This window comes from Brachyhypopomus gauderio, chromosome 9, assembly GCF_052324685.1.
Source record: "Brachyhypopomus gauderio isolate BG-103 chromosome 9, BGAUD_0.2, whole genome shotgun sequence".
In the NCBI taxonomy this organism is placed as follows: domain Eukaryota; kingdom Metazoa; phylum Chordata; class Actinopteri; order Gymnotiformes; family Hypopomidae; genus Brachyhypopomus; species Brachyhypopomus gauderio.
In genome coordinates, this window is record NC_135219.1 from 10,395,493 (window position 1) to 10,419,502 (window position 24,010).

Sequence of the window (24,010 nt, forward strand, 5' to 3'; positions counted from 1 at the left end):
TGTCTCTTTTGATGGATCAGATCCTCAAAAGGAAGCCATAACATCAGCAAGAAGGACAGGAAAACAGTGCAAGTATCAGAGTCATTGTGGCAGCCAGAAGCAGCCAGAAGCCAATCACCTATTCTGAAACAAAGAAACAAAAATGCATTTCACTTCCTGAAAATAACAAAAGCATTAAGACACACAAAGAACACAATAATAACAATGTCTGCATTCTCAGTAAGGTAAAACATCATTAGCTATGTTGTCCAAAGAAGACTTATTATTAAAAATATTTCTTATATCACTCACTTAGTGTACACATACATACCGTACATTTAAATTTATATGTAACAATATTCACTTAAACCACATAGTTTGGTGTATTATGATATACACAACATGCCAGACTGAGTGTGTGAGTACGAGACAGACAGACAGAAACACACACACACACACACACACACACAGATAGGTTTTGTTTCATCAGTATCTCAGTGTCAAGTTAACATGTTCAATCCCCTCTTATTTATGTCCAGAGTGTATGTGAAAAGCAGGTCTGTAGTACAGACAAGACTCGAGCCTTCATAGCTACGAGAGACGAAGAAAGTGAGAGTTCGAAAAAGCAGTTTCTCTCTTAGACGAAAAATATCTGTTCCTCGTTCTAAAAGACAGGCGAGTGCAGTTTTTAATGAATGGTTACTGCGATCAACTGTGAATTACTCTATAAGCTTTTTACTTTGTGATGGTCTGGATGTTCCCTGTGTGTTTACCATTGATGGGACAGCACACTTTGAGGTAGCAGCAACAGAGTCAGAGACAAATGAGGAGACAGTCCTACTTCTTCATATGCTCGGCCTAACAAAGTCTTACTGTGCTGCAGTCTACAATAAACACAGTCCAGGCTACTGTGAGTTTGTTTGAAGTGGGTGTGTTGCACAACTATATCAATGGAAATAACATAGTCAAATTTCAAACAAATAAATAAGTCAAACATTTGAATGGGTATATCCATACCCATATATATTATATGTGTTCTGTGAAAAAACCAGTTACCTTTATCTCCCTTATGCAGTTTATTAGAATGATCTGTTGACTGTGTGTGTGTGTGTGTGTGTGGTTGCAAAACACTTTGAGCCCTGTGCTGCAGCCCATACAACCATTTCTTTACTCTGCTTTCTTTCCTGTTGTTGAATTTGTATGTTTGCACTGATCCCCATACACATTGAGGAAACCAACGGGGCATCAACCGGGCGTCATACACGCACATAGCCTAAGGACATTTATTTGTCAGTGAACGCTCCTGAACTCTGTCCCAGACTCACACCCAATAATAATATCTAATCGTTATATCTGACATTTTCAGGATTTACGAGAAAACTTTGGTGACAGATTTCAGAACTGCAGTTTCACTTTTGGCTGCCTTATTTAAAAGATGGATAAAGTTTATGCTATATGCACCTTGTTAGATGAAAGAAACCATTTGTAATTTATTAAAAATATGACCAAATATATACATTACTAATTAAACAAGAAGTATTATTTGAACAAAAAACACTTGTAATGTAACATCCTTTTCAATATTAAAATATTTTGGTATCTACTGTAATATGAACCAGTAAAGAAAATTAATATATCAATGTCAAACATGACTTATTTATTTACATTTCCTTTATAGGGAAATACTTTTATGTTACATTTTACGCATGTCAAAAACGCTTTTATGCTTTTCCGAATAGGAAAATCATACGAAGATGGCATGGAACTGTAGTCGTAATAACACGCGTGCTCTGAGGGAACTGAAGTTACTAGCACCTTGCACCATCAGTGTAGTGGCAGGAGTGTATTACACACAGGCACACACGCCAAAACATGCAGAGAGAGGAGGATCAACATGCAGTGGGTTCCTCTAGCTTACGGTATTTAAGAGATGATGTCTGAAGCGGTGGCTGGTCACCGTGCCTCCGTATGCATAACTGGTATCATGTCCCGGTTTGTTAATAGGTGCACTGCTGACATGGACCAAAAACGAATCCCAGAATGGAGAACCAGAACATTCTTTCCCAGTAATATTATCTTGATTATACTTTGAGTATCCAGAATGTGAATCAAAAACAAACACAATTGCTTTGTCAATTTGAGGCATTTAACCTCTTTAGTGCTTGATCCATCAATGACCTTTGTCATATTGTGGAGAAAAAGACAACTTCAAAGTGACCGCAAGCAATATCAAAACACTCAAATTGAATAGTTAAAAAGAACATTTTCTTTACCATCCCAAATGCAAATTACTGGAACCTATTTTGAATACACTAATATTCACATCACTCCCAGTCTGGTGTAGACTAGGCCTACAACCATAGAAGACTGGAACTCTCCTTCAGGCCACAGGCAAAGTCCACCTCAGTTCTCCAATCTTTCATTATAAGCAGGTTTTAAAACCCAAGACTATTAAGTACCCCAGGATTGCTTAGCCTTCCAGGAACCAAGTAAACATAAAAAATAGAAATACAAATATCTGAATAATTTAAAACCCCAGAAAAAACTGAGACAAATCTCTTCTGAAGTAAGCCAGCTAAACTGGTCGAACTGAACAGGTACGTAATCACACAGAATGCCCAAGGCCTGCAGAATAAAAGTACTCATTGTCTGTGGTATTTGGTTACATTTTATTCTATGTACAGTAATTTGTTATAAATATAATACACTTTTTATCTGAAAAGCAGTCATGTAGATACATTTAAATAACAGTTCGATCAGATGAGGGCAAACAGTGAAAGATGAAGGGAGATGACTGGTTTGTAGAAAATTAATTTGCTCTTGTGAAAAGGAACCCCCACCATCCCACCCCCCTCCCCCATACCTACAAACAGGCAGAGTAGCTCCGATTCTGCCGCAGCACTTGATTGGGCCACAGAGCCTGCTGCTCCCTCTTTGGCCACTCCCACTGGCCCCTCCCACACACAACATGACATCAGCTTGAGTAGCCGACTCGCCAGAGAACAAATATCACACGGCCCTTTTAACGGGTACAACAATTTCTGCAGGAGTTCAGCGCCTCTAATTATCCAGTTTCAAGATGCCATGTGGAATGATGGTCTTTGTTATGCGGCTGAAATATGAGTAGACAGAACACCCTAAAACACACACATACACACACACACCAGTCTATCAGTCTCATACATAGGTTTAGACTTTTGAGCATCGATTTGGGTAAATATTCCATCAGTACTTAAAAAATGGTTTGGATTTCATTAAGCATAGGAAAACCGCTGAACTGAAATGATACACAGATGATATGAGATAAATAATCCCGGAGAGACCAAAAGTGCCTCCCCTCTTTCAAGTCCATTTTTCTTTGTAGTTAAGACAAAAACAACTAATGTTTCGACCGTCTCAAGAGTCCACAAGCACACGAGATGCAGCGCTAAACTGAAATTTACTAAACTTCGTTTACATGGCCCGCCCCCCCCCCCCCACCCCAAACGAGGATTATTTTCTCTCTCAATAAGAAGTAGAAAACGAGTGGAGCCCGAACGAGAGAGGATGGTGCCACGGGTGGAGAGCGTCGGGGGAAACGGCACCAGAGGCGGCCCGACTCCGACGGATCAGACGCTGTTGATGATGATGAGGGCGGGCACGGCGCTCTGCTGGCTGGTCTCGCACATGGTGCCCGACTGCGTCAGCTTGGCGAAGACGCGGGGCGTGCCCAGGTTGTAGACGCCGGCCTGGAAGAAGCAGGCCTTCAGGGCCAGACGCTGCACCTCCTGCGGGCGTAGCAGCAGCTTGTACTGGGTCTGACCCAGCCACGTGAAGGAGCCGTGCACCTCCAGAGACTCTGGGCTGGAGAGCGGAGAAGGAGTGGTCACGCACACTTAACCGGGCCCTTTCTAACACACCAGCTCAGCTTATTACACACATATCAGCTTAGATATATACTGTGGGACTGCATAACGACATGAGACGGCTGACGACTTGATACTGGACAGGACGGTTACGTACCTGGTGGATTTGTGTCGTAGGTCAATGATGACATCCACCTGGGCCAGGGAACAGTTGGACAGCGTCAGGGAAACCGGAACCATACACAAACTGAGAGACATGGAGACAGGGACAGATGGACAGAGAGGGCGTGAACCAACATATTCCACCAAGGTAATGAAAAAACTACAGAAACTGAGCTTGTGCCATGTTAACATGAGCCAGTGTTGGTAAACAAACCCAAGTATACATAATGCATGAAAACAAGTCTAAAAACCATAGCAGACCAGGAAAGACATGGAAGAGTTCAGATGGACAGAAGACCCCACTTCACACACCCGCCCCTCTATCGACAACTCAAATACTTAACTCCATTTTAACTAGGAATTTGAATTGAATTTTTTGAGCTACATTTTGGGTTCTGTTGGATGAGTTTGATATGAACCATTTTGGAGTAGTGTACTGACCAAGGTTTTGGGGGCTTTGGGTGGTTACTGGTTTGGTCAGTGTGATGATTTTAGCTATTTTTGCTAAAAATCCATGATGTCATGAATCAGGAGAGGACCACCATCGACGGGGTAGTGCTTCCTGAACACAAGCTGGGGATCGATCCAACCCCGTCTGGGTTGCCTGGGAGACGGAGTGTGACTGCTGAAAGACCTGGACCACCTGAGGACCCCAGGAAACATCACTGATGATGCATCAGGGTCAGAGGTCACCAGAGGTCAGGAAAGGTTGTGAAGGCAATGGTGCCAACTGTGGAATTGGGTCTTGGTATACATTTTTTTTTGCTTATGCAACCTGTGTGTGTTTTACCTCTTCTGGGGGAAGGGGTGGTCATATGACTCGGGGTAATGAAGACAGGTCTTGATGAGGTGGGAGAGCTGTTCCAATGAGGGTCTGCTCACAGGAGGAGGAAGATCAGGCTTGAACTTCAGGAGCACCATCTCCTGAGCCTCCTGAGACAAACACACACACACACACACACACACACACACACACACACACACACACACACACACACACACACACACACACACACACACACACACACACACACAGGTTTAGAAGTGGGGGCAGTTTAGAGTAGCTATACGATTGAAGACAGGCAGTTTACAGTGCGTGTGTGTGTGTGTGGGGGGGGGGGGGAGTAGTGTCTCGTGGCTCATGGAACACACAAAGGACAACAACACATGTGACGTGAAAGTGGAACTTCTACTGTCAGGATTGAGTGTCATAGTGACTGTTGCTATGCAACAGTGCGTAAAGAGGAATGGTGGCATATCAAATGTAGACTAACCCAGAGTTGAAGCTGGATAAGTTACTGACCGAGTGGAGGAGTAAATGTTGATGAATAAACAGGAACAGACAGACAGTGATCTGACAGACCAGAGTCTAAACTGCAGAATAAGAGGAACCACTGCAGATGTGCTACATGTACTTTAATTAACACTACCAGGAACATAACAGGCACAAAAGGATCAATTATCATCAGCAATTCTTCATGCATTACTGCAGGAGTTTGCCATATTACACAAGAGAGGTAATGAGCTTTATACAGGAGAAACAAAGCATGGTTAGTTGAAAACCTTCAGAAAACTTTCAGACCAGAATTAATTTTTTTTCCAATGGCACAGCATTTGAGTATATAGTGTAGACAGGCCGAGAGAGAGAGAGAGAGAGAGAGAGAGAGAGAGAGAGAGAGAGAGAGAGAGAGAGAGAGAGAGAGAGAGAGAGAGAGAGAGAGAGAGAGAGAGAGAGACCCCCCCTCCCCCACACACACACACCCTCTCCAAAGGCTGCAGCCTCGACTCCAACAGAATTAGCCTTGAATATACTGTAAAAGCAGCAGAGTGGAGAGACTGAACGTGTGTGTGTGTGTGTGGTGTGTGTGTGTGTACCTCTCTCTGGGGAAGGGAGCAGGCCTCCTTGAGGAGGAGATTGGATGTGTGTGTGTGTGGGTGAGTGTAAGTGTGTCTGTGTGTGGTGTGTTTGTGTGGTGTGTGTGTGTCTGTACCTCTCTCTGGGGAAGGGAGCAGGCCTCTTTGCCGACGGTCTGGAGCGCCACGTGCAGCTGACCCTCCAAGATGAGCTGCTTGTTGTCCTCCACCACATAGGCCTGGAAGCACGCACACACGCACGCACGCACACACACACACACACACACACACACACACACACACACACACACACACACACACACACACACACATCTAAGATGCCACTAGATGTGGCTGGGATCTATGGAAAATATCTTGTTGGTACAGATGCACGAAATACTTTTGAAATGATACAAACATTTGGCTGAATGTTGAACTCCGAACATGGTTTTACATTAGTTCATTTTTCACCATGATTATGAATATAAAAAAACAGGAAAGATACATAAAAAACATTATTTTGCTCTAAGAAACAATTAGATTCTTTGAAGTAACTATCGTATATTTTGATGAACGCTGTGCATGCTCTTGGTGTTCAGTTAAGCAGCTTCATGAAGCAGCACCTGTGATGCTTCTGCATCGGTCCTGAAGACCTTCTCACACATGCAGACACCTTGTAGAGTGGGGAACTAAAGTTCTGAGATAAAACCTTTTGCTGAGGGTGCATTTAAAAAGAGAGTGTTGAAAATGAATTTCATGTATAACACCTTACCCAAATTCTATTTGCCTGCAAACAGCACTTTAAAAGACTTCACAAAGCTGAGGTGTTTGCTGCAGGGAGGGTATCACCACCGTTGTGGTTTTATTGCATTGTAGAAAAATTGGGGTTTGCGGTTCTTTAAGGAGAATGTGGGCAGTCGAACCGAGAGAAAGAGTGAGAGATAAAGAGGGAGATATGAGAGAAAGTGTGTGTGTGTGTGAGAGAGAGAGAGAGAGAGAGAGAGAGAGAGAGCGTGAGAGAGAGAGCGTGAGAGAGAGAGTGTGTGAAAGAGAGAGACAGACACTGATAAGATCTAATGATTGTTAACAGTGGTTTTGTTCTGTTTTCTTTAGTTGTGTTTAGCTTGAATGTTTGAAGCTGAACAATATCTGGGAAACTTTGGCTGCTATGGTGAGACTCGCTGTGTAAAAATAACGTGCGTGTTACACTAGAGCAGTTCACGTTAGCCCTGGTGCTAAGGAGTAAAACATCCACTGTGGTTCACACCTGCAATGTCATTAAAAACGTCATTGTTCAGTATAAATTATTCAGCTGAACTTATTCACTTATTTAACCGAACACTGGAAATCTGGCGCACTTGTTGGATGTTTTATGTGAAAGTTCACAAAGTGACGTGGACATCAGGGTTGCTGGAGTACCTTCCAAAGGACAATGATGTCAAGCTCCACTTCACTGCATTTCTGAACAACGGTTGCGACGCCGTCATCAGTCCTGCCTGCCGGCGTGAGGCTCTGCCTCGATTGGCTAGCCCTGCCTGCAGACACGCCCCCTTTCTGGGCCTCCGAGGGTGGACCTCTCCGGAAAAAGAAGTCTGCACAAGGAGTCGTAGAACTGACAATCTACAAGAAGAAAAAAAGGTCAACCATCAGTGTTCCTCGACTTATTAAAAAAATAAAAAAAAAAGAAGTGTCATGCAAGGCACAGAAGACGATGATGTACCTGTTCACTGCCCAGGTTTAGGTCAGCAAAGGTGTACTTCTCTACGTCTGACAAAAAAACAAAAGATGATTTAGAATTTGATGCTAAAAACCAACATACAGGAACACAGTAAATACAGTGTTTTCTCCAAAGCCCGTGGGGTGATGGTGGGTGACGTGGGGCGAGAACGCTAGACGCCCATCTGTACACAGTAACCACGCCCTGTGTGCAATGGCTGTAGAGGGTTAATAGGCCACAGGCAGAGACAGAGCTGCATGGTGTCATGGAAGTGACTGTGATAGGCTGGCTCTAGCCAGGGCGGCGACTGTGATAGGCTGGCTCTAGCCAGGGCGGCGACTGTGATAGGCTGGGTGGGTCTAGCATGCGAAAGGGTACGCCTATTGCAGACCGGCGGACAACCGTGACAGCTGGCAGGGTTTTAACTGGAAAGAGGCACTGAACCACAGAAGAGCAGTTCTAACACACGCTAAGGAAATGAAACGACTACGCCAGCGACGAGACAAAAGTAGCAGCATTTTATTTGCATGTCAGAAAAAGGGAAGTGTGAGGAGTGTTTGACCAAGATGTGATCTGGACCGATGAACCAGCCGACAGCTCAATTTGTGGAACTTACGTGAGGGCTCTGTGAGCATGTGTGTTAACGTGGGGTGTGTCCGAGTGTGTGCACACGCCTGTGCTCGTGCTAGAGTCCGTGTCTCACCTTCCTGCGCTGTGCATTTAGCAGCTCGGAAACACAGCTTGCCTCTCTCTCTGCTGGCCAACCTGGAGTCTGCAAAGATCACACGAGAAAGAGGAGAGCGTGAGCCTGAAGAGCAGCCTGAGAAAGGAAGTGTCCTATATAGAGATTCTCATCGCTCGCACGCACGCACACACGCACACACGATCTCATCCCTCCACATTTCAAATGTGACTTGAATGTTGATTTGTGTCGACCTATCTTGGATACAGAACTTCACTGATTATATATTAACATCGTCTCACTACTGAATATTCACCCAATCTCAGTACCCTATCCAGTACTCTCTAATGCTAGTGCTAATTCATTACTGTTTCAGAATATTGCCATTAAGGTTGAGTTACCTTTACCTAGACTTCGATCCATGGGTAAACTGCAGTGCATCAATATATCATCTACACGCTAAAGTTGTTGTGCAGCAAACATTTCATGTAAGCCAAACTGAACCAGAATGATCTTGGAATTCTTGAAGCTCAATTAATAAACTGTATGAACACGGTTGCACTTGATCCCTTCCAGAACTGGTTTATTTACAGTCATGGGGTGTTCCCATGGTTTGATCCATTTCTGAACTGGTTTATTTACAGTCATGGAGTGTTTCCATGGTTTGATCCCTTTCTGAACTGGTTTATTTACAGTCATGGAGTGTTCCCATGGTTTGATCCCTTTCTGAACTGGTTTATTTACAGTCATGGAGTGTTCCCATGGTTTGATCCCTTTCTGAACTGGTTTATTTACAGTCATGGAGTGTTTCCATGGTTTGATCCCTTTCTGAACTGGTTTATTTACAGTCATGGAGTGTTTCCATGGTTTGATCCCTTTCTGAACTGGTTTATTTACAGTCATGGAGTGTTTCCATGGTTTGATCCCTTTCTGAACTGGTTTATTTACAGTCATGGAGTGTTTCCATGGTTTGATCCCTTTCTGAACTGGTTTATTTACAGTCATGGAGTGTTTCCATGGTTTGATCCCTTTCTGAACTGGTTTATTTACAGTCATGGAGTGTTTCCATGGTTTGATCCCTTTCTGAACTGGTTTATTTTACAGTCATGGAGTGTTTCCATGGTTTGATCCCTTCCTGCACTGATTTATTACTGCGAGTGATGCAAATAAAATGCATGGCGTTTGCCGTCACCCGCCTTCACTATTAACTAGGAGTGGATGATCTTCCCAAAAATCCAGATCAAGACCTGAATTGTGATCTTTCTTCCCAGTATATACTGTCCACATATCCAGATTCAAAAAAATCTGTTTGCACCATTTATCATACTGCACAGAACAGCAGAACCTTTTTTTCTGACATATACTGTTGGCCATGTGAAAATAAGCTGTGGTTTGAGAGAGGAGGGAGGCGCACCCACAGCTACGGGAAGCCGGAGGGCTCATACCTCTGTCGCCTGCTGGGTTGATGCATGCGTGTAGCCTCCACTGTCTGCTGCTACTAGACACCTGCACAATATGGAACTCTCGTACCCCGGCCTCACTCTGGGGGGGGGAGCAAAGAAAACCAGTGAGATAGAGAAAGAGGGATAGAGAAAGAGGGATAGAGAAAGAGGGATAGAGAGAGAGAGAGAGAGAGAGAGAGAGAGAGAGAGAGAGAGAGAGAGAGAGAGAGAGAGAGAGAGAGAGAGAGAGGGGGTTTTGGTACACGGGAAAGTAATGATGGTAATCCTAGACTTAATACTAGTAGAGTAAGGACTAAGTGAGTAAGAAAGCTGGATTGTGGGACTGAACGTACAGTGTTGATATTCTCCACGTCTACGAAGACCAGCATGCTGCCTCTCTCAATGTTGGCCCCGCCTCTCTCCACATCAGCCCCGCCTGCCGCCACGTCGGCCCCGCCCCTCTCTGGCAGCATGTTACTATGACATGCTGTGGCCCGCACGCTCAGAGAGCGACTTGCACATATAAAGGCCTTATGCCTCAGCACCCGGTGACTGAGAGAGAGAGAGAGAAATAGAGAGAGCAAGAAGGATGTAAAGAGAAATAGATGGAGGGAAAAATTATTTATGACTGAATCTTAGAAGTCAGTTTCAAACTCTTAATATTACAGACAAGTTCATATTCATATTAAAAGCACATTTCCAAATGAAATCTTGACCGTTAAAGTGTGATTTAAGCCCTCTGTTAACTATACCTGAGCTTGGCATTCTTCTCCACGCTCTCATAGTAAAACAGGAAGTTGATCTCGTGCACGCCCTCGTGATCAGGTCCTCTGAGCCAGAGAGGAATCTGCAGAGCCTCCCCTGGGCCCAGAACCCCTCCCACCAACGGGATCTCTGCCACCGTGGGCCTCTCGTTCCCAGCGACACCGAACACCGCTGGCGACACCAACGTCATCGTGGCGACAGACGGAGACGCGGACATCGTCTTATAGGCAGAGCAGTGTTCGGCGGCGGTGGGCGTCACAGGGGTGAGGTCAGAGGTGGCACTGCCAAAGGTGAAGAATTCCGGGTGCGTGGACGCCACCCGCAGGCCAGTGAGCGGAACTGCACTCACGTTGACAAACTCCACCCACGCTTTCCTTATCTCACCACACAGCAGGCCCGTAGGGAAGTTAATGAAGAACACCTGGGGTGAGGGATGAAACGGTGGTTACCATTAGAACTGCTATGATGGGGGGACTGGCCGCTTGACTGCACTGCTGTGTGAAAACATGGCTGACAGCTGGCCTCATTACTGCCCCCACCCACGCTCCACACCCTCACACCCACCCACCTCCAGCAGGGGCATTGGGGGGGTGATGACAGGGTGGAGTCGGTGGTCTGGTCCATGCCTGACGGAGGTCTTCTCCTCTTTGGTCACGTTGAGTCTGGGGCCCTGGATCTCCAGGTCCTGCCGTCCACGCACGAACATCAGGTGAGTGGCTGCGGAGCAAACGCACGCACACACACACGAACATACACACACACACACGCACACACACACGAACATACACACACACACACACACACACACACACACACACACACACACGAACACACACACACAGATCTGAGTACAGCAGAACCGGCCACGCAGACGTGGGAATCCTGCAATACAGCAACCAGCTGAAACAGTACCTGACTCATTATAAAGAGAACATTACTGAAGAAACTGAATGTTGCTAGATTCATTAAAGCATTCCCTGAAATCCTAAACCTCAAATATACTTTATATATAAAATGTGTGTGTGTGTGTGTACCTTCACTAGTGCTGTTATCTTCTTCTCCAGTGCCCAGGCTGTAGAGCACACCCAGCACGTGCAGCTGCCCCGTCTTATGAGGAAGCAACTTCAGCCGAGCCTGAAGAATGGAAGAGACGGAGAGAGACAGATGGAGACAGAGAGACAGATGGAGACAGAGAGAGACAGAGTTAGCAAACGGAAGAGCAGTTTTAAATTTTAAGGTGGAACATACACGAACATACACCAAAGAGTGAGACTTATCGTGCAGCCCTGTAAACGAGCAAAAAGACCTCACCACTTTAGTTTCCTCCGGGCCAACCGTGAACTCGGGAATGACTTCAGTGCTGACGATGTCATCGAGAGCCGTGACCTGCATCACAACATCAAACAGGGCGTTGTAATCAAGCCCCGGTTCAGACACAGACCTGCCTTCACCCCCATGAGCCAGGCGTGCGAAAGGATCTCACTCTGCCTGCGGCTGCCTCTCTCTCGTTGCTGAGGGGTTCTCCAGGCACGCCCCCTAGTGGTCGGGAGAAGTCCTTCGGCGTGAACTTCCACAGCAGGGAGAGTTCCGCCAGAGCCAGCGGAACCTTCAGAGGGTTCCGGAGCACCACCTCCACAATGATGGGTTCTGAAGTCACACAGCCAATCAGGGCAGACATTCTGGCACAGCCTCGTACACCAGGGATTTACGCAGTCACTCAAGCACTCAATTTGCATGCTGAGCCCCGCCCACCCACCACCCCCTCATTAGCATTCTCATGGACGGAGAGAAAGAGGGGACTCTTGCCTTCCACCACAGCGAGGGGGTAGCGTAGGTTGTCCGTGTGGCTACTCAGGCAGTACTGCGTGGGCTGGAAGCCGTTTGGCACGCTCCCCTTGTTGGCCACGCCCACCACCTGCTCCTCCAGCTCCGCCCACAGCTGGGCTTGTTCCCGATCGTATTCCTGATCCAGCCAGACGTGGGTGGCTGCTTGTTTCTCCCCTACACACACACACACACACACACACACACACAGTATCATGTCTGCTAAACAAAGTAAGCACCCAAAAGATGAGATCTACATATTGTGGATACTGCAGTAACGCTACGTTTGGGTAAACGTGTTCTAGGGCACTACATCATTCCCTGCTCCATCTGCTACAGGCAACAGGACACCTCAGCACCACGTCAACACACTTCAGAGAACGCAGGGCAATTTATTCAGACCTATAAGAGTGATCACAGTCAGAGTGCGAGCAGTGTGCATCTAATTCACCTAAAATCAATAGTACTGCATTAGGCCTGTCTACAGGCGGATACCATTAGACCATTAAATCACCAAATGTCCAGACTGGAGACTTCACTATGAAGAGTATGAACAGGCTACATGTATTGGTTTTAATTCTGGCAAAACAAGCCCAGATGAGCGCATAGGAAGCAACTAACTCATCCGGCCACAACTGATCTGGATCCATCTTGAAACACACAATCTTGTGACAAGCTGCAGGAATCTTTTTAATTCATCTTCCCTTCGGTGGTCTTGTCACTATACATATCGGCAGAACCAGGGCAGTTTATCGAGGGATTCGGGCGGTTCCCCGATGGACCGGCTCACGTCAAGCTAGAGTTTGGGCTTGTTGGACAATAATTCTGTGGGACTGGTTTGGACACGAAAGCTGAAAAAAGGTCCCCATTAGTGACCTGCTTATTGGCTCCACGCACACGCACACACACACGTGTTGGTACCGTCTTGTGTGTGGACCGGGTTGTCTTTGTAAATAGAAGCTTTGCCCAGTGAACCGTCTCAATCACCCGACCAGGCTGTGAGCATGATTTAGAATTTATGTCTGAATCTGAAACCCAAACATGTGGTAGGCTGTGTCAGAACAGAACACAGGACAGTCCCTGACCTGTCATTACTCTCCGATACATTATTAATAGCGAGTGATTCATCTGAGAGAACAGCTAGAGGTGAAGTGTGAAGATGCAGTCAGACCACGTTTTTGGCCGGAAGTTGCTCGAAGTTGTTTCAAAGTGTATTTCAAAGTTTTATTCGATATGAGGTGATATCTGTAGAGGTTTTTAACAACGCTGCTTGCCCATCATGAGGAGATTTCTCTTGCTGGCTCAGATTTCCCCATGACGTCATAAACCAGAGATAATCCATGAAACTACGAGGCTTGCTGCTTAATTAAAATGTCACATTTGATTCATTTTCTTGTTTAAATGCTTAATTTATCCAGCCATTAAAATATGATTTTTTTTTCTCCTATCTAAAGGTTTTTAGAGCAAATGTCGTTTCGGGTCCTCGGCTCCACTCAGACACAATTCCAGCTCTTGGAAATCGTTACCTGCTCCCCCAATAATCAACACACTCCCTCAGCACTGGCCTTGTTTGGAAGGACAACATGTTTTGAACATGAGGGAACCTCATGACTAGAGCACTTTTCATATCCTAGCTGAACAAGTCTTGAAGTCGTGCTTACATCTCCAGAGAGCTGCTGCCTGCTGCTAAACACACACAGCGCCGGTCAGTCGGCTCAGAGCGGACGCTGAACACGTCTCGTTCGAGCAGGCCGCTGGGAACCAACGACACACGGCGGACTTTGACATGACGGTGACTGGGCGTCCGTGAGTGGAGAACTGTCCTACATTACTGCGTAAACGTCCATGAAATGCTGCAGCAATGGTGTAATGGCGATAAATTATTCTTGTACTTAATACATACAAATACATTATTTATATAAAAAAACAAGGCTGGAAGGAAAATTTTGATTCCAATTTTTTTTTACATATTTACAAAGAGACTGAGAAATAATTATATATGGTCATTATACCATTGCTGAAAGGACAAGTCTTAGTTTCAAACTACGTTCAGCATATGCGTACATCGTGTGTGTGTGTGTGTGTGTGTGTGTGTGTGTGTGTGTGTGTGTGTGTGTGAATTACCCTCAGCAAGTCTACGCTCGTGGCCAAAGAAGACTCTTGTCTGGGCACTGTGCAGGCAGGGCAGGGGCAGTTGAGGCAGCGAGGCATCACAAGATGATTGGCTCACGCTCTGAGGGCAAAAGGGCAAAGGTGAAGGGGGTGAAAAACACCACTGCTGTGGGGAGCAAATCATTACACTTCACTGTTACTCAGCAAATGATTGAAATCTTCTCTGAAAATATCTGTACTTTTACGGTGTAAACTTTACATGGCTGAAATAACAAATGCTTGCTGTGTGATTCAAATATAAATACAACTGCCCCACCGTAGGACCCGAAGCCGGGGCAGAAACACTACATTCTGAAACCCCTTGTGTTTTACGCAGGTGCGCAGACGAGCCCCTCACCTTGTAGACGTAGAGGTATTCCCTGAGGAAGGCGCTCTGCTGGGTGGCCGTCTGCTTGCTGTCGTTGGTGAGAATGTGCCGGAAGGCGGCGACGGCGTTGTCGAGCTGGCGGAGGGTGAAGGACTGGCGGCCGATGGTGAAGTTGATGTGGTCCTCAGCTAGAGTCCAGCCCTTCCCCTTATACACCTGCATGGCCTGACAGTAACACCGCAATGCATGTCTCTTCTTTGGGGGGAGTGATGGAGAGGGAGGGAGTGATGGAGAGGGATGGATGGATGGATGGATAGAGAGAGAGGGGGGGGGGAGGTGTGTCGGGTTAATGGGAATTGAATTCCAGACTTGTCTGTGTGTAAAAGGTGTGTGTGTGTGTGTGTGTCAGTGTGCAGGGTCTCACCTGTCCCGCCTTGCTGAACCGGTGGCCAGACAAAATCATATGAAAGGCAAACTTCCTCACCATAGGGCTACGCATATTAATGAAGCAGTGTGCCGCCTGCTCCAATAAGAGCGCACTACGAAGATCAGAGTCCTATCAGAGACAAGAATTATACATGTACAGCGCATCATCCCCATAACTGTGCATCGCTATGCTAACTGTGCACTCCAAAGCACAGTGGGCTACACATTACAGCAGCCAGCAGTGAGATGGAAGACTCTTGACTCATTGGGTTGGGATGCAGGTTACAGGGGCCAGTGCACGTGTGCCATCAGGCTGGCGTGTGCTCACGTGGGCCTTACCTCACTGGTCATCTTGATGAGGAGGGCAGCAGCTTCAGAGTATTTGACCTGACTCTTTAGGATCTCTGTGCTCAGCAAAGCGCAGCGTTCAGCCAACACCATGTTTCTGTACGCGCGCACACACACACACTCAATGTCTTGTGCACATACAGCACTTGTGAACACCACATTGATTCAAAGGTGAGTAGGTCATACTTGCAGACGTCTCGATATGTCTGGATGGCCGTCTCCATGTAGTGAGCAGGGTAAGTCCTGGGGGCACCACTCTGCAGAAATGCAGACACAGCTGCCATCTCCTACACACAGACACACACACACACACACACACACACACACACACACACTTCAAGAACCAAACCTAGCACATCTACCAACATATGCATGTTGGTGGCTGTGTAACCTATGCAGTGTGTGTGTGTGTCCTACCAGCGCTCCTGCTGCATACAGCATAGCCTGGTCTGAGAGAAAGTCCTTCTTGGCAGTGTGGTAGCAGCTATAGGCCAACTCGTAGTGCTGAACCAGGAAGCAAAGGTCAGCCATCTTCCTGATTTGCAATTCTGGAGCTTCTGGTGGATACCTGAGGTCACAGGTCAGATCAGTTGTTAAATACAAGCTAGAGAGTTGGAGGGGAACAAGCTCCCCTTAAGTGATGAGCAAGCTTGGAGAAGCCCAGGCGTGCATGTGAGGGAAACCAAAGACATGCGTGCGAGCCAACTCACAGCAACCCGGGAGCGTTCTTCAGTTCCGCAATAGTCTTTTCTGGAACCTTCCCACCTCCAAACCACTTCTTTGTGGCTGAGAACAGAGACCGACTCAGTCCCTTCCTAGACACCAACTAGAGAGAGAGAGAGAGAGAGAGAAAGAGAGAGAAAGAGAGAGAGAGAGAGAATATTAGTTAAGAGTGTCTGTGAAGCAGAGATAGGTTAGTCATGTACAGTGAATAAAAGGAGAGGAATTATTGATTCAGTGGTTTTAAAGAGCAAAGAACACATTTTAACAACCGAGTCACTGTAAATTAGGCGTTAAAATGTGCAGAACTGATGACAGCATTTCACGGGGCCTATGGCTTTAAACGTGTCGGAGCAATAGCTCACACGTCTTCTTTGTATGCGTTTGTTTCAGTGCCGTAATGTAACGAAACGCATTTCACCGGCACTCTGAAGACAGGATGTCCTGATTCAATCCGAGGCATTAGTGTTGGAGCCAATCCAGGCACATTTGAATTTATTGGGATGGGCTATTTTAAGTCTGATCCAGGTCTGATACTTCCTTTGTCACTGTCATTTACGCAACCGGAGTATAAGTGACATGCGCACCTTCAACACACACCCACATTATGTGGAGCTTATGTGGGCCAGCGCGTGTGCAGCGTGGAAGCAGTTAAAAACAGAGAACCAAAAGAACACGACAGCTGTGTGCTCTCGCTAGTTTTTCACGATGTGGAGGTGCATGTACAAAACAGAGTTCGCTCAGGCCGGTCAGGAAAAGCCAGGAGGCCTTCTGGAGGTTTTGGAAGGACGGTGTAAGATTCCTTCTCCACACCAGCTCTTGCCGTACCAGGACAGAGCAACGGCAGCAGCTGGACTTGATGCATGGTTGTTTGAGCCATTTAAATCAAGTGCACTGGATTCAAAATGTACTTTGTGTGTGAAAGTGTGGATCATCTCTGAAAATAAAGTGTCAGGATGGATTCTATATCAGCAGACAGTCTAAAGCAGTGCCAAAAAAAACCCAACCTAGATTGGGACATCCACTATGGTGTGTGTGTGTGGGGGGTAAGCGTGCACCTGGTCGTTAAGCTGACGGATGTTCTTCTCAATGTGTGGGAGCAGTCCTCGGAAGGTGAACTCCTGGACGAACTGGCGGATGCGGTCGTGGTCGTTGAGTGTGAGGCAGGCTCCGTGGGCGGTGGGGGCGGAGCTAGCCGTGACCCCGCCCTGCTTCCTCGCCACGTCCATGCTGTTCACAGGCTCGCCGGGGAAGCCAGGGTAATTCGGATCGGACTCCTGGTCCAGCTCCAGTGGATGGGACTCACACAGGGCATGTTCTAAGACGAGAAAGACACAAGAGTGTGAAAGAAAGCCCTCACACCCGTGAGGGGAATCCCCTCTTATGTTTAAAGAGCGTCTGATCATCCAGGCAGGTTTACCAGACACGTCGTGGCCATCCACTTCTGGGCAGACGTTATTCTCCACGTTATTCACCACGACGTCCTCGAACACCTCCTGTGAGAGACGACAAACGAGAGTCGCGCGCGAGGCTTCCAGCAACCCACAGGGGGCAATGTGGAGGTCAGTACATGGCAGGGCACTCACTGGGCTCTGGGCCTGACTTTTGGGTAAGTACTGACTCCAGGGGTCGGGCATCTGTTCATCCGGCCCGCCGGCCGCCGCCCTGGAGTTGATCTTCAGCAGGTAGCAGCACTGCGTTCCATACCTCTGCTTCATGTCCTCGTACACAGCGTCCGCCCTACGGGGACAGCACAAGTCTCAGAGACACTCGGGGCTACAAACCTCCACAGATGCTGGAGACGGCAGTAGCAAAATAAATAAATAAAATATCATTTTTTTTATGAATATTAATATATTAATAAGAAGACATTACTATCCAAACAACAAAACATTGGGTATTTTGATTCTTATAGGTTTCTCTCAAGTGTTTATTATTGACCTCAATAATGGAGGTCACTGCATAAGTTGCCATAACCATCAAGCCATCAGGATGCACCCTTTAAAGTCAAGCTAATATTTCACTGCAATAATAATAACGTAAAAGGCTAACGTTACGGTGACAGGCAGCCCTGACACACACCTCTGTTCATCTCCATCAGTGATGTCGTGCAGCAGGACGTAGTATTTGAGCGTGTTGGGGATGAACCATTTGGGGTGGGTGTACTCTCCACCGTGCTGTACCCTGTGCTGCTCCTGAGACAGCTTCAAGAACTGCTCGGTGGGCGTGGCTTCACGGGACGACACTACCAACATACCTGAAGCCTCTGGAGTGAAGGAAGACGAGGACAAACGCCTGGGGACAGAGGGACAGGAGGGAGGAGCCAAGGGACAGAGGGACGGGAGGACAGGGGGAGGAGCTTGTCTAGTAAAGGATACAGGCTAAGTAGTGGTTGAGAAACTCGTGGTCCGAGGCCGACATGGACTGCAGAAAGCTCTCCCTATATGCTTCAAACCACGGTGTAGTTGCTGAGAAACACAGACACACACACACCATCTTACACAAAGTCTTTGAGCACAGTAAGACAGAATGGAGAGAGAGAGATGTAGAGAGAGACAGAGAGGTGAAGTGCTTTTGAAAGGAAGAACAAGACAGATTACTGGGCATTAGTGAATTCTGCTTACCACTGTGGGGAAAAAGAACCCAGAACAGCGCAGACATACTTACCTGTAAACTTTCAGACCAAGCTGAAAAATGACTTTCAGATGAAAGACGGCTTTGAAGTTTTTAGTTTACGGCAGCAAATTCACGTTTGACAAAGAAAAGGACAGAAAGCCCCAGCAGTCTGAGCAGAGAGGCCACCGAGTTACCTTCTACGCAAGCTCCAACTCCCATTTGTGTCTCTTGTTAAGAGCTCAAACATTCAGTGATCTTAAATATTTCCACCATATTCAAGCAAAAAGAAAGAAGAAAAAAATATATTGAACACAGGTAACACTTTGAAAACTGAAAAAAAAAGAAACAAAAAACAGAGCATAACCAGCAGCTGCAGACTCAAGCTGCAGAGAGGTTAATCATCTGAGAAACAGAACACATGTTTACTAAAAGCAACAAATCAAACCAAACCAGGAGACAAGAAACAGTGGCACGATTATATGCAAGCATGGCTGAACACATCCAAATGGTTCTTCTACAAAACTGTGAACGCCCTTTTCTGAAAAGGCTTCGAGATGTTTCTGGGTTGTAAACCAGACCCACCCCCCCCTCCCCTCCTGTGGAGGTGTTCAGCCTGCTGTTACCGCCAACATTTGCTGACTGCAGCAGAATCTAAAGACGCTACACATCTAGAAAGAGGAAAGACCAGGGAGGGATGAGAGAGTGAGGGAAATGACTCATAAATTGGAAACGTCACAATCTTAGCGGACTCCAAAATGAACTTCCAAACCAAAGTGCAGTAAGCATTAAAACTGAAAAGGCAGCATACAAATTAGGCCATTAAACCATGTTTTCTGTAACAAGCAAATACATGCCTAAAATTAGCAATAAATTTTATCCTTAGAGAGACATGACTGCTGTCAGCATCTATCGTATGAGTCATTTATCTCTGCATCATTCTCTCTCTCTCCCTCACATCCACACAGCGAGGTTTCCACCACCACACTGAGGTTTCCACCACCACGTTGGCAAACAGGAGAGCGGACCGGAAGACCAGCAGCGATAGTTGGTTACAGCTCTGCTACGGGGAGAATCAGGAAGAGATGGGGATTGGGCCCCCAAAGCACCAGCACGGCCTGAAGCAAATACCTGTGTAGAATTTGGAGGAGCTGAGCTGGGTGAGGGTTTCTTTCCAGCCGGCGTACCAGGGAACGCTCGCTTTGACCGAGCGGTCTGGGAGAGGGAGAAAGAGGTAGACAGCCAGAGATGCCAGTTAGCGGCCCCTCTGTACATCCACACCACCCTCACCACCCTCAACCCCACCCCCACCACCCCTGCCAACCCCATCCTCACAGATGCAGAACAAATCTTTAGAGGTAGCAATGATCTTCTGGCAGACCAGCTGGTTTATTGCATAGTCAGCAGGTGGGTATGTACTGCACCCCCTACCTGCAGGCCACACCCCCAACCTGCAGGACACACCCCCTAAAGAAAAAGCAGGTGATGAAACATCATCTTGTCAGATATGACTTCCTGTATGGGGAGCTTAAATTAGAAATGTATTTAATGTGGAGAGTTACATTTGGAGTCAAACCAAACCAGTCTTGTGTGTGCACACGCTCGCCCACACACACACAAACATCTACTAGAGGGTCATACTAAAGCCATAGGTAAATCCCATAAGGGACATAGGGTGGTAAAAGGTGGTTAAAACTCGAACACGGGGCAACACCTCGAGTACTTGAACCCTAATACACAAGGTGGCTGGTTCCTTCAGAGCATAAGGAGCTCAGGGAGAGGGCTAATCAGGCTCCGCCCACAATGTGTCCGGTGTCATGGCAGCTAAATGGGGAAAGTAACGGTGCAGTGGGCGAGTGAGTGTGGGCGCGGTGACCAGGAGAAGGGGGAGGGTGTGTTGCTAGGGGCACTCCAGATCCACTCCACAGAAGGGCTTCGGAAAGGAAGTGAACAGGCTTTGGGTTTGGGGCAGAGCTCACCATCGTCTCTCAATCAATCGATTGATCAGTCAATCAACCAATCAAGCACAAAAACAAAGGTATGCTAGTACACAACAAGGCCTACCAAAGAATTAGTAGAGTGTATTTATGCCTGAACACACTCACTCACACGCATATACCTGGGGAGATCGAGCCATTACCAGATTGTCATCCATGTGTAAACACAATCAAGCAAATAAAAACAAATTAAGAGAATAATAAATGAGATAATACAAAAGAGTATGAACCAGAACTATTAACTTTCGTTTTACACACACGATTTGATTTGCTACCTACGTTACCACCAGGTAACATGAGCAGAAACAGAGATAAAAAATAAATAATTCATTGGCTTCTTTAAAAAAGGAATGAAACAGTAATTATATCACAGTCAAAAGCAGAGAGAGAACACCAACTTTCACTTTCACTTCTCCAGCCATGCCAACTCAGTCAGTCTCTCTGTCCCTTCCTTCCTCCCTCCGTGTGTGTGTGTGTGTGTGTGTGTGTGTGTGTGTGTGTGTGTGAGAGAGACTAACCACTGATGTTGAGGTCGTAGTCTCCGGCGGTGATGACGTTGGCGGGCAGCCCTTCGGGCGGCTGGCACGCAGACACGGCCTGGCTCAGGAGCTTGTGGAGCTGGCTGGGCTGCGGCGTCTCCGTGTTCACACCCGTCACGCTGATCCTCAAACCCTTCACCACCACCACCTGGTTGTTGGGGTCGCGCAGGTGACCTGCAGCACAGCAACACCACACAGACAGAATGCATATGGGTGGGCGTAGGGATTTGCCTGCCATTACAAATCGGTTCTCATGTGTTTTAATCCAAAGTATGAGACAGAAGAGGAGAAAGATCCAATTACATTAGATTTACTGTGTCTACACAACATACAAATGCCACAATATTTAAAAATGATGAACTTAAGGGTCCGAGAGCACCAAGAAGACAAACATGAGTGTCTGTGTCAACAAGCCAGATTATAAACAACCGCAAATTGTTTTCAGCAACTAAAGTGAGAACAACAAGACAAAACTGCACTATTTCAACTGCAAAACTGCTGTTTTCAAACATTCCTAAATAAATCAATTACATTAGTCACACACACACACACACACACACACACACACACACACACACACACACACACACACACACACTCTCTCTCTCTCTTAGGAAAGGTGATGCTTTGTGTGTTTTGTGCAGTAATCAGATGAGCAGGGTTCTCTATGACAGCCAGTACAATATTCTACTGTGACTGAGATGCAGGTCTGAAGTGACTGTGTAAGATAAACAGTAAACAAGTGTTGCTAAACCCTTGACAAGAGTGGGTCAGCAAAGCATCGTGTGAGGAAGGGCACATAATCATGTCCACTGCTTCCTGTGAGCTCTGACACCAGCAACAAGGCCAGACGGAATAAAACATTTATTTGTGTGAGGTCCAGTTATAACGTGACTTACAGTGAAGTTGCTGTAGAATTATGTACATTCACCATATTTCACAAGTTTATGGTTTTTAAAACAGGTGCATTTGCTGCCAATATCATTCTATCATATATAGAAACATAGTGAATTTTCTTCGAAAAAGAAACGTTTATTTGTTTATGCCGGAGCATAAGGTTGCACACGAAATGGCAGCTAGCAGGTGTAAAAGCCCAGGGAGGGGGGCAGGAGGGCAGAGGGCAACCAGGTGTGTGTCCTACACCTCCGCCCCGCCGTGGGCAACCAGGTGTGTGTCCTACACCACCGCCCCGCCGTGGGCAACCAGGTGTGTGTCCTACACCACCGCCCCGCCGTGGGCAACCAGGTGTGTGTCCTACACCACCGCCCCGCTGTGGGCAACCAGGTGTGTGTCCTACACCACCGCCCCGCTGTGGGCAACCAGGTGTGTGTCCTACACCACCGCCCCGCTGTGGGCAACCAGGTGTGTGTCCTACACCACCGCACACCAGTAACACACACACTGGGCTTTGAACTACTAGCTTTATCACGCTATGAAGGGTAGGACAGAACAGGACAGAATGTCAGGACACAACAGGACAGGACACAGTAGGCCAGCCGGCAGGAAGGGTGTAGACGGCCGTGTAGGGCCGAGGCGCAGCCGCTTCCACGACGGAGAAACCCGATATCAGACGTGTCCGTGTCGGTGATAACGGGTCCCTGCTCGGGTAACCGGCAGCCCGCTCGGGTGTCAGAGAGAGGGGGGGAGGCGAGCGGAGCACGGCCGAACCTCCCGAACCCCTCCGGACGGAACCGCTCCTCCACCTCACCCGCCCGGGCGAGACCGGCCTACACACGCCTAACCAACCCAAGCCCCCCCCCCAGCCGGGCTGCTCCCCCGCGGGGCCGCTCTTACCCTCCGAGGTGAGGCGGCAGAAGGGCCGCAGCAGCTCCGGGAAGCTCAGGCTGTTTTTGCGGCTCACTCGCTCCGCGTCGTCGCTGCACAGCGCGGCCACCATCGGCACGAACGAGTCCTGGACGAACTCCTGCACGGACTGCGCGCACTGCGCCATCGCGGTCGGCGGCGGGACCCGGGGGGACGGGGCGGCTCTGTCGTCTGCGTTTCCTCCGACCGAGGAGCCGCTGTTGTTATTATTATTATTTTAGGTTTAAAAACAACTCCCCTGCTGACGGCCGACGGCGACCATGTTGAATTCTACAGCTGCCTGCTGATCGATTTAATTACCATCAAGCATTGCGGCTGTCAGGTGATAGTGGGATCTTTCAAAATAAAAGTACTTAGCAGCAGGGTTTGACCATGCCCAAGAACTCTTCACTCACGTCGCTGAATAAGGTGTTAATAATGAAACGCAACCGTGTGTAAGTTGTAAGGCTGTAGTTGATCATAGCAACATTTCAAAACCTTTCTAGGTCTCAACGGCAAGCATTTTCTCTAGACATATAAACTTTGAATTGAGTTGTATGCATAAATGCACTGACACAAGACGTGATCACCTGGAGAAAATAAAACAAGGTTCTGCAAAGAATTTATTAAGTAAAAGAAATTATAATCTGTTTCTTGGGAATATACACTGAGTATTCCTTCCTGTGTGTGCCGGATTTGTGCATCTGTGAAAAGAAAACCTAAAAAATGTTGTGAAAAGAATAAAAAATGTAAAAGGAAGTTTTCTATTTCAGTATAACTAAACACATAAAAACTACACACTACACAATAAGGAA

General features: G+C 47.1%; 1 protein-coding gene across 2 annotated transcripts; it reads right to left on the reverse strand.

The window, feature by feature from the left end:
* Window positions 1–2,826: 2,826 nt before the first annotated feature.
* Window positions 2,827–23,515, reverse strand: trappc8 (trafficking protein particle complex subunit 8). Of its 2 annotated transcripts, XM_077016998.1 has the most exons (30): window positions 23,187–23,515; window positions 21,372–21,566; window positions 19,988–20,071; window positions 18,622–18,711; window positions 18,326–18,500; window positions 17,830–17,983; window positions 17,664–17,739; window positions 17,302–17,561; window positions 16,234–16,349; window positions 15,941–16,091; window positions 15,710–15,810; window positions 15,515–15,620; window positions 15,174–15,305; window positions 14,780–15,004; window positions 14,395–14,503; window positions 12,253–12,447; window positions 11,930–12,093; window positions 11,758–11,832; window positions 11,481–11,580; window positions 11,015–11,163; window positions 10,434–10,867; window positions 10,035–10,233; window positions 9,685–9,781; window positions 8,261–8,329; window positions 7,561–7,607; window positions 7,260–7,460; window positions 5,978–6,079; window positions 4,777–4,919; window positions 3,982–4,071; window positions 2,827–3,822 (listed from the first exon to the last, which is right to left on the reverse strand). In XM_077016998.1, the coding sequence occupies exons 1-30, from the start codon at window positions 23,341–23,343 to the stop codon at window positions 3,588–3,590; spliced, it is 4,431 nt and encodes a 1,476-aa protein (XP_076873113.1). In that variant the 5' UTR covers window positions 23,344–23,515; the 3' UTR covers window positions 2,827–3,587. The 2 variants fall into 2 exon arrangements, with proteins under 2 accessions (XP_076873113.1, XP_076873114.1); XM_077016999.1 differs by lacking the exon at window positions 19,988–20,071.
* Window positions 23,516–24,010: the final 495 nt, after the last annotated feature.

Excerpts from the sequence above, each read along its gene's own strand:
- trappc8 (XM_077016998.1), bottom strand. The coding sequence starts at position 23,343 with ATGGCGCAGTGCGCGCAGTCCGTGCAGGAGTTCGTCCAGGACTCGTTC. Across the intron at positions 20,072-21,371 it reads CTACGACCTCAACATCAGTG|ACCGCTCGGTCAAAGCGAGC; the intron begins GTTAGTCTCTCT and ends TCCCTCTCCCAG. Across the intron at positions 11,164-11,480 it reads AGATAACAGCACTAGTGAAG|CCACTCACCTGATGTTCGTG; the intron begins GTACACACACAC and ends TTTGCTCCGCAG.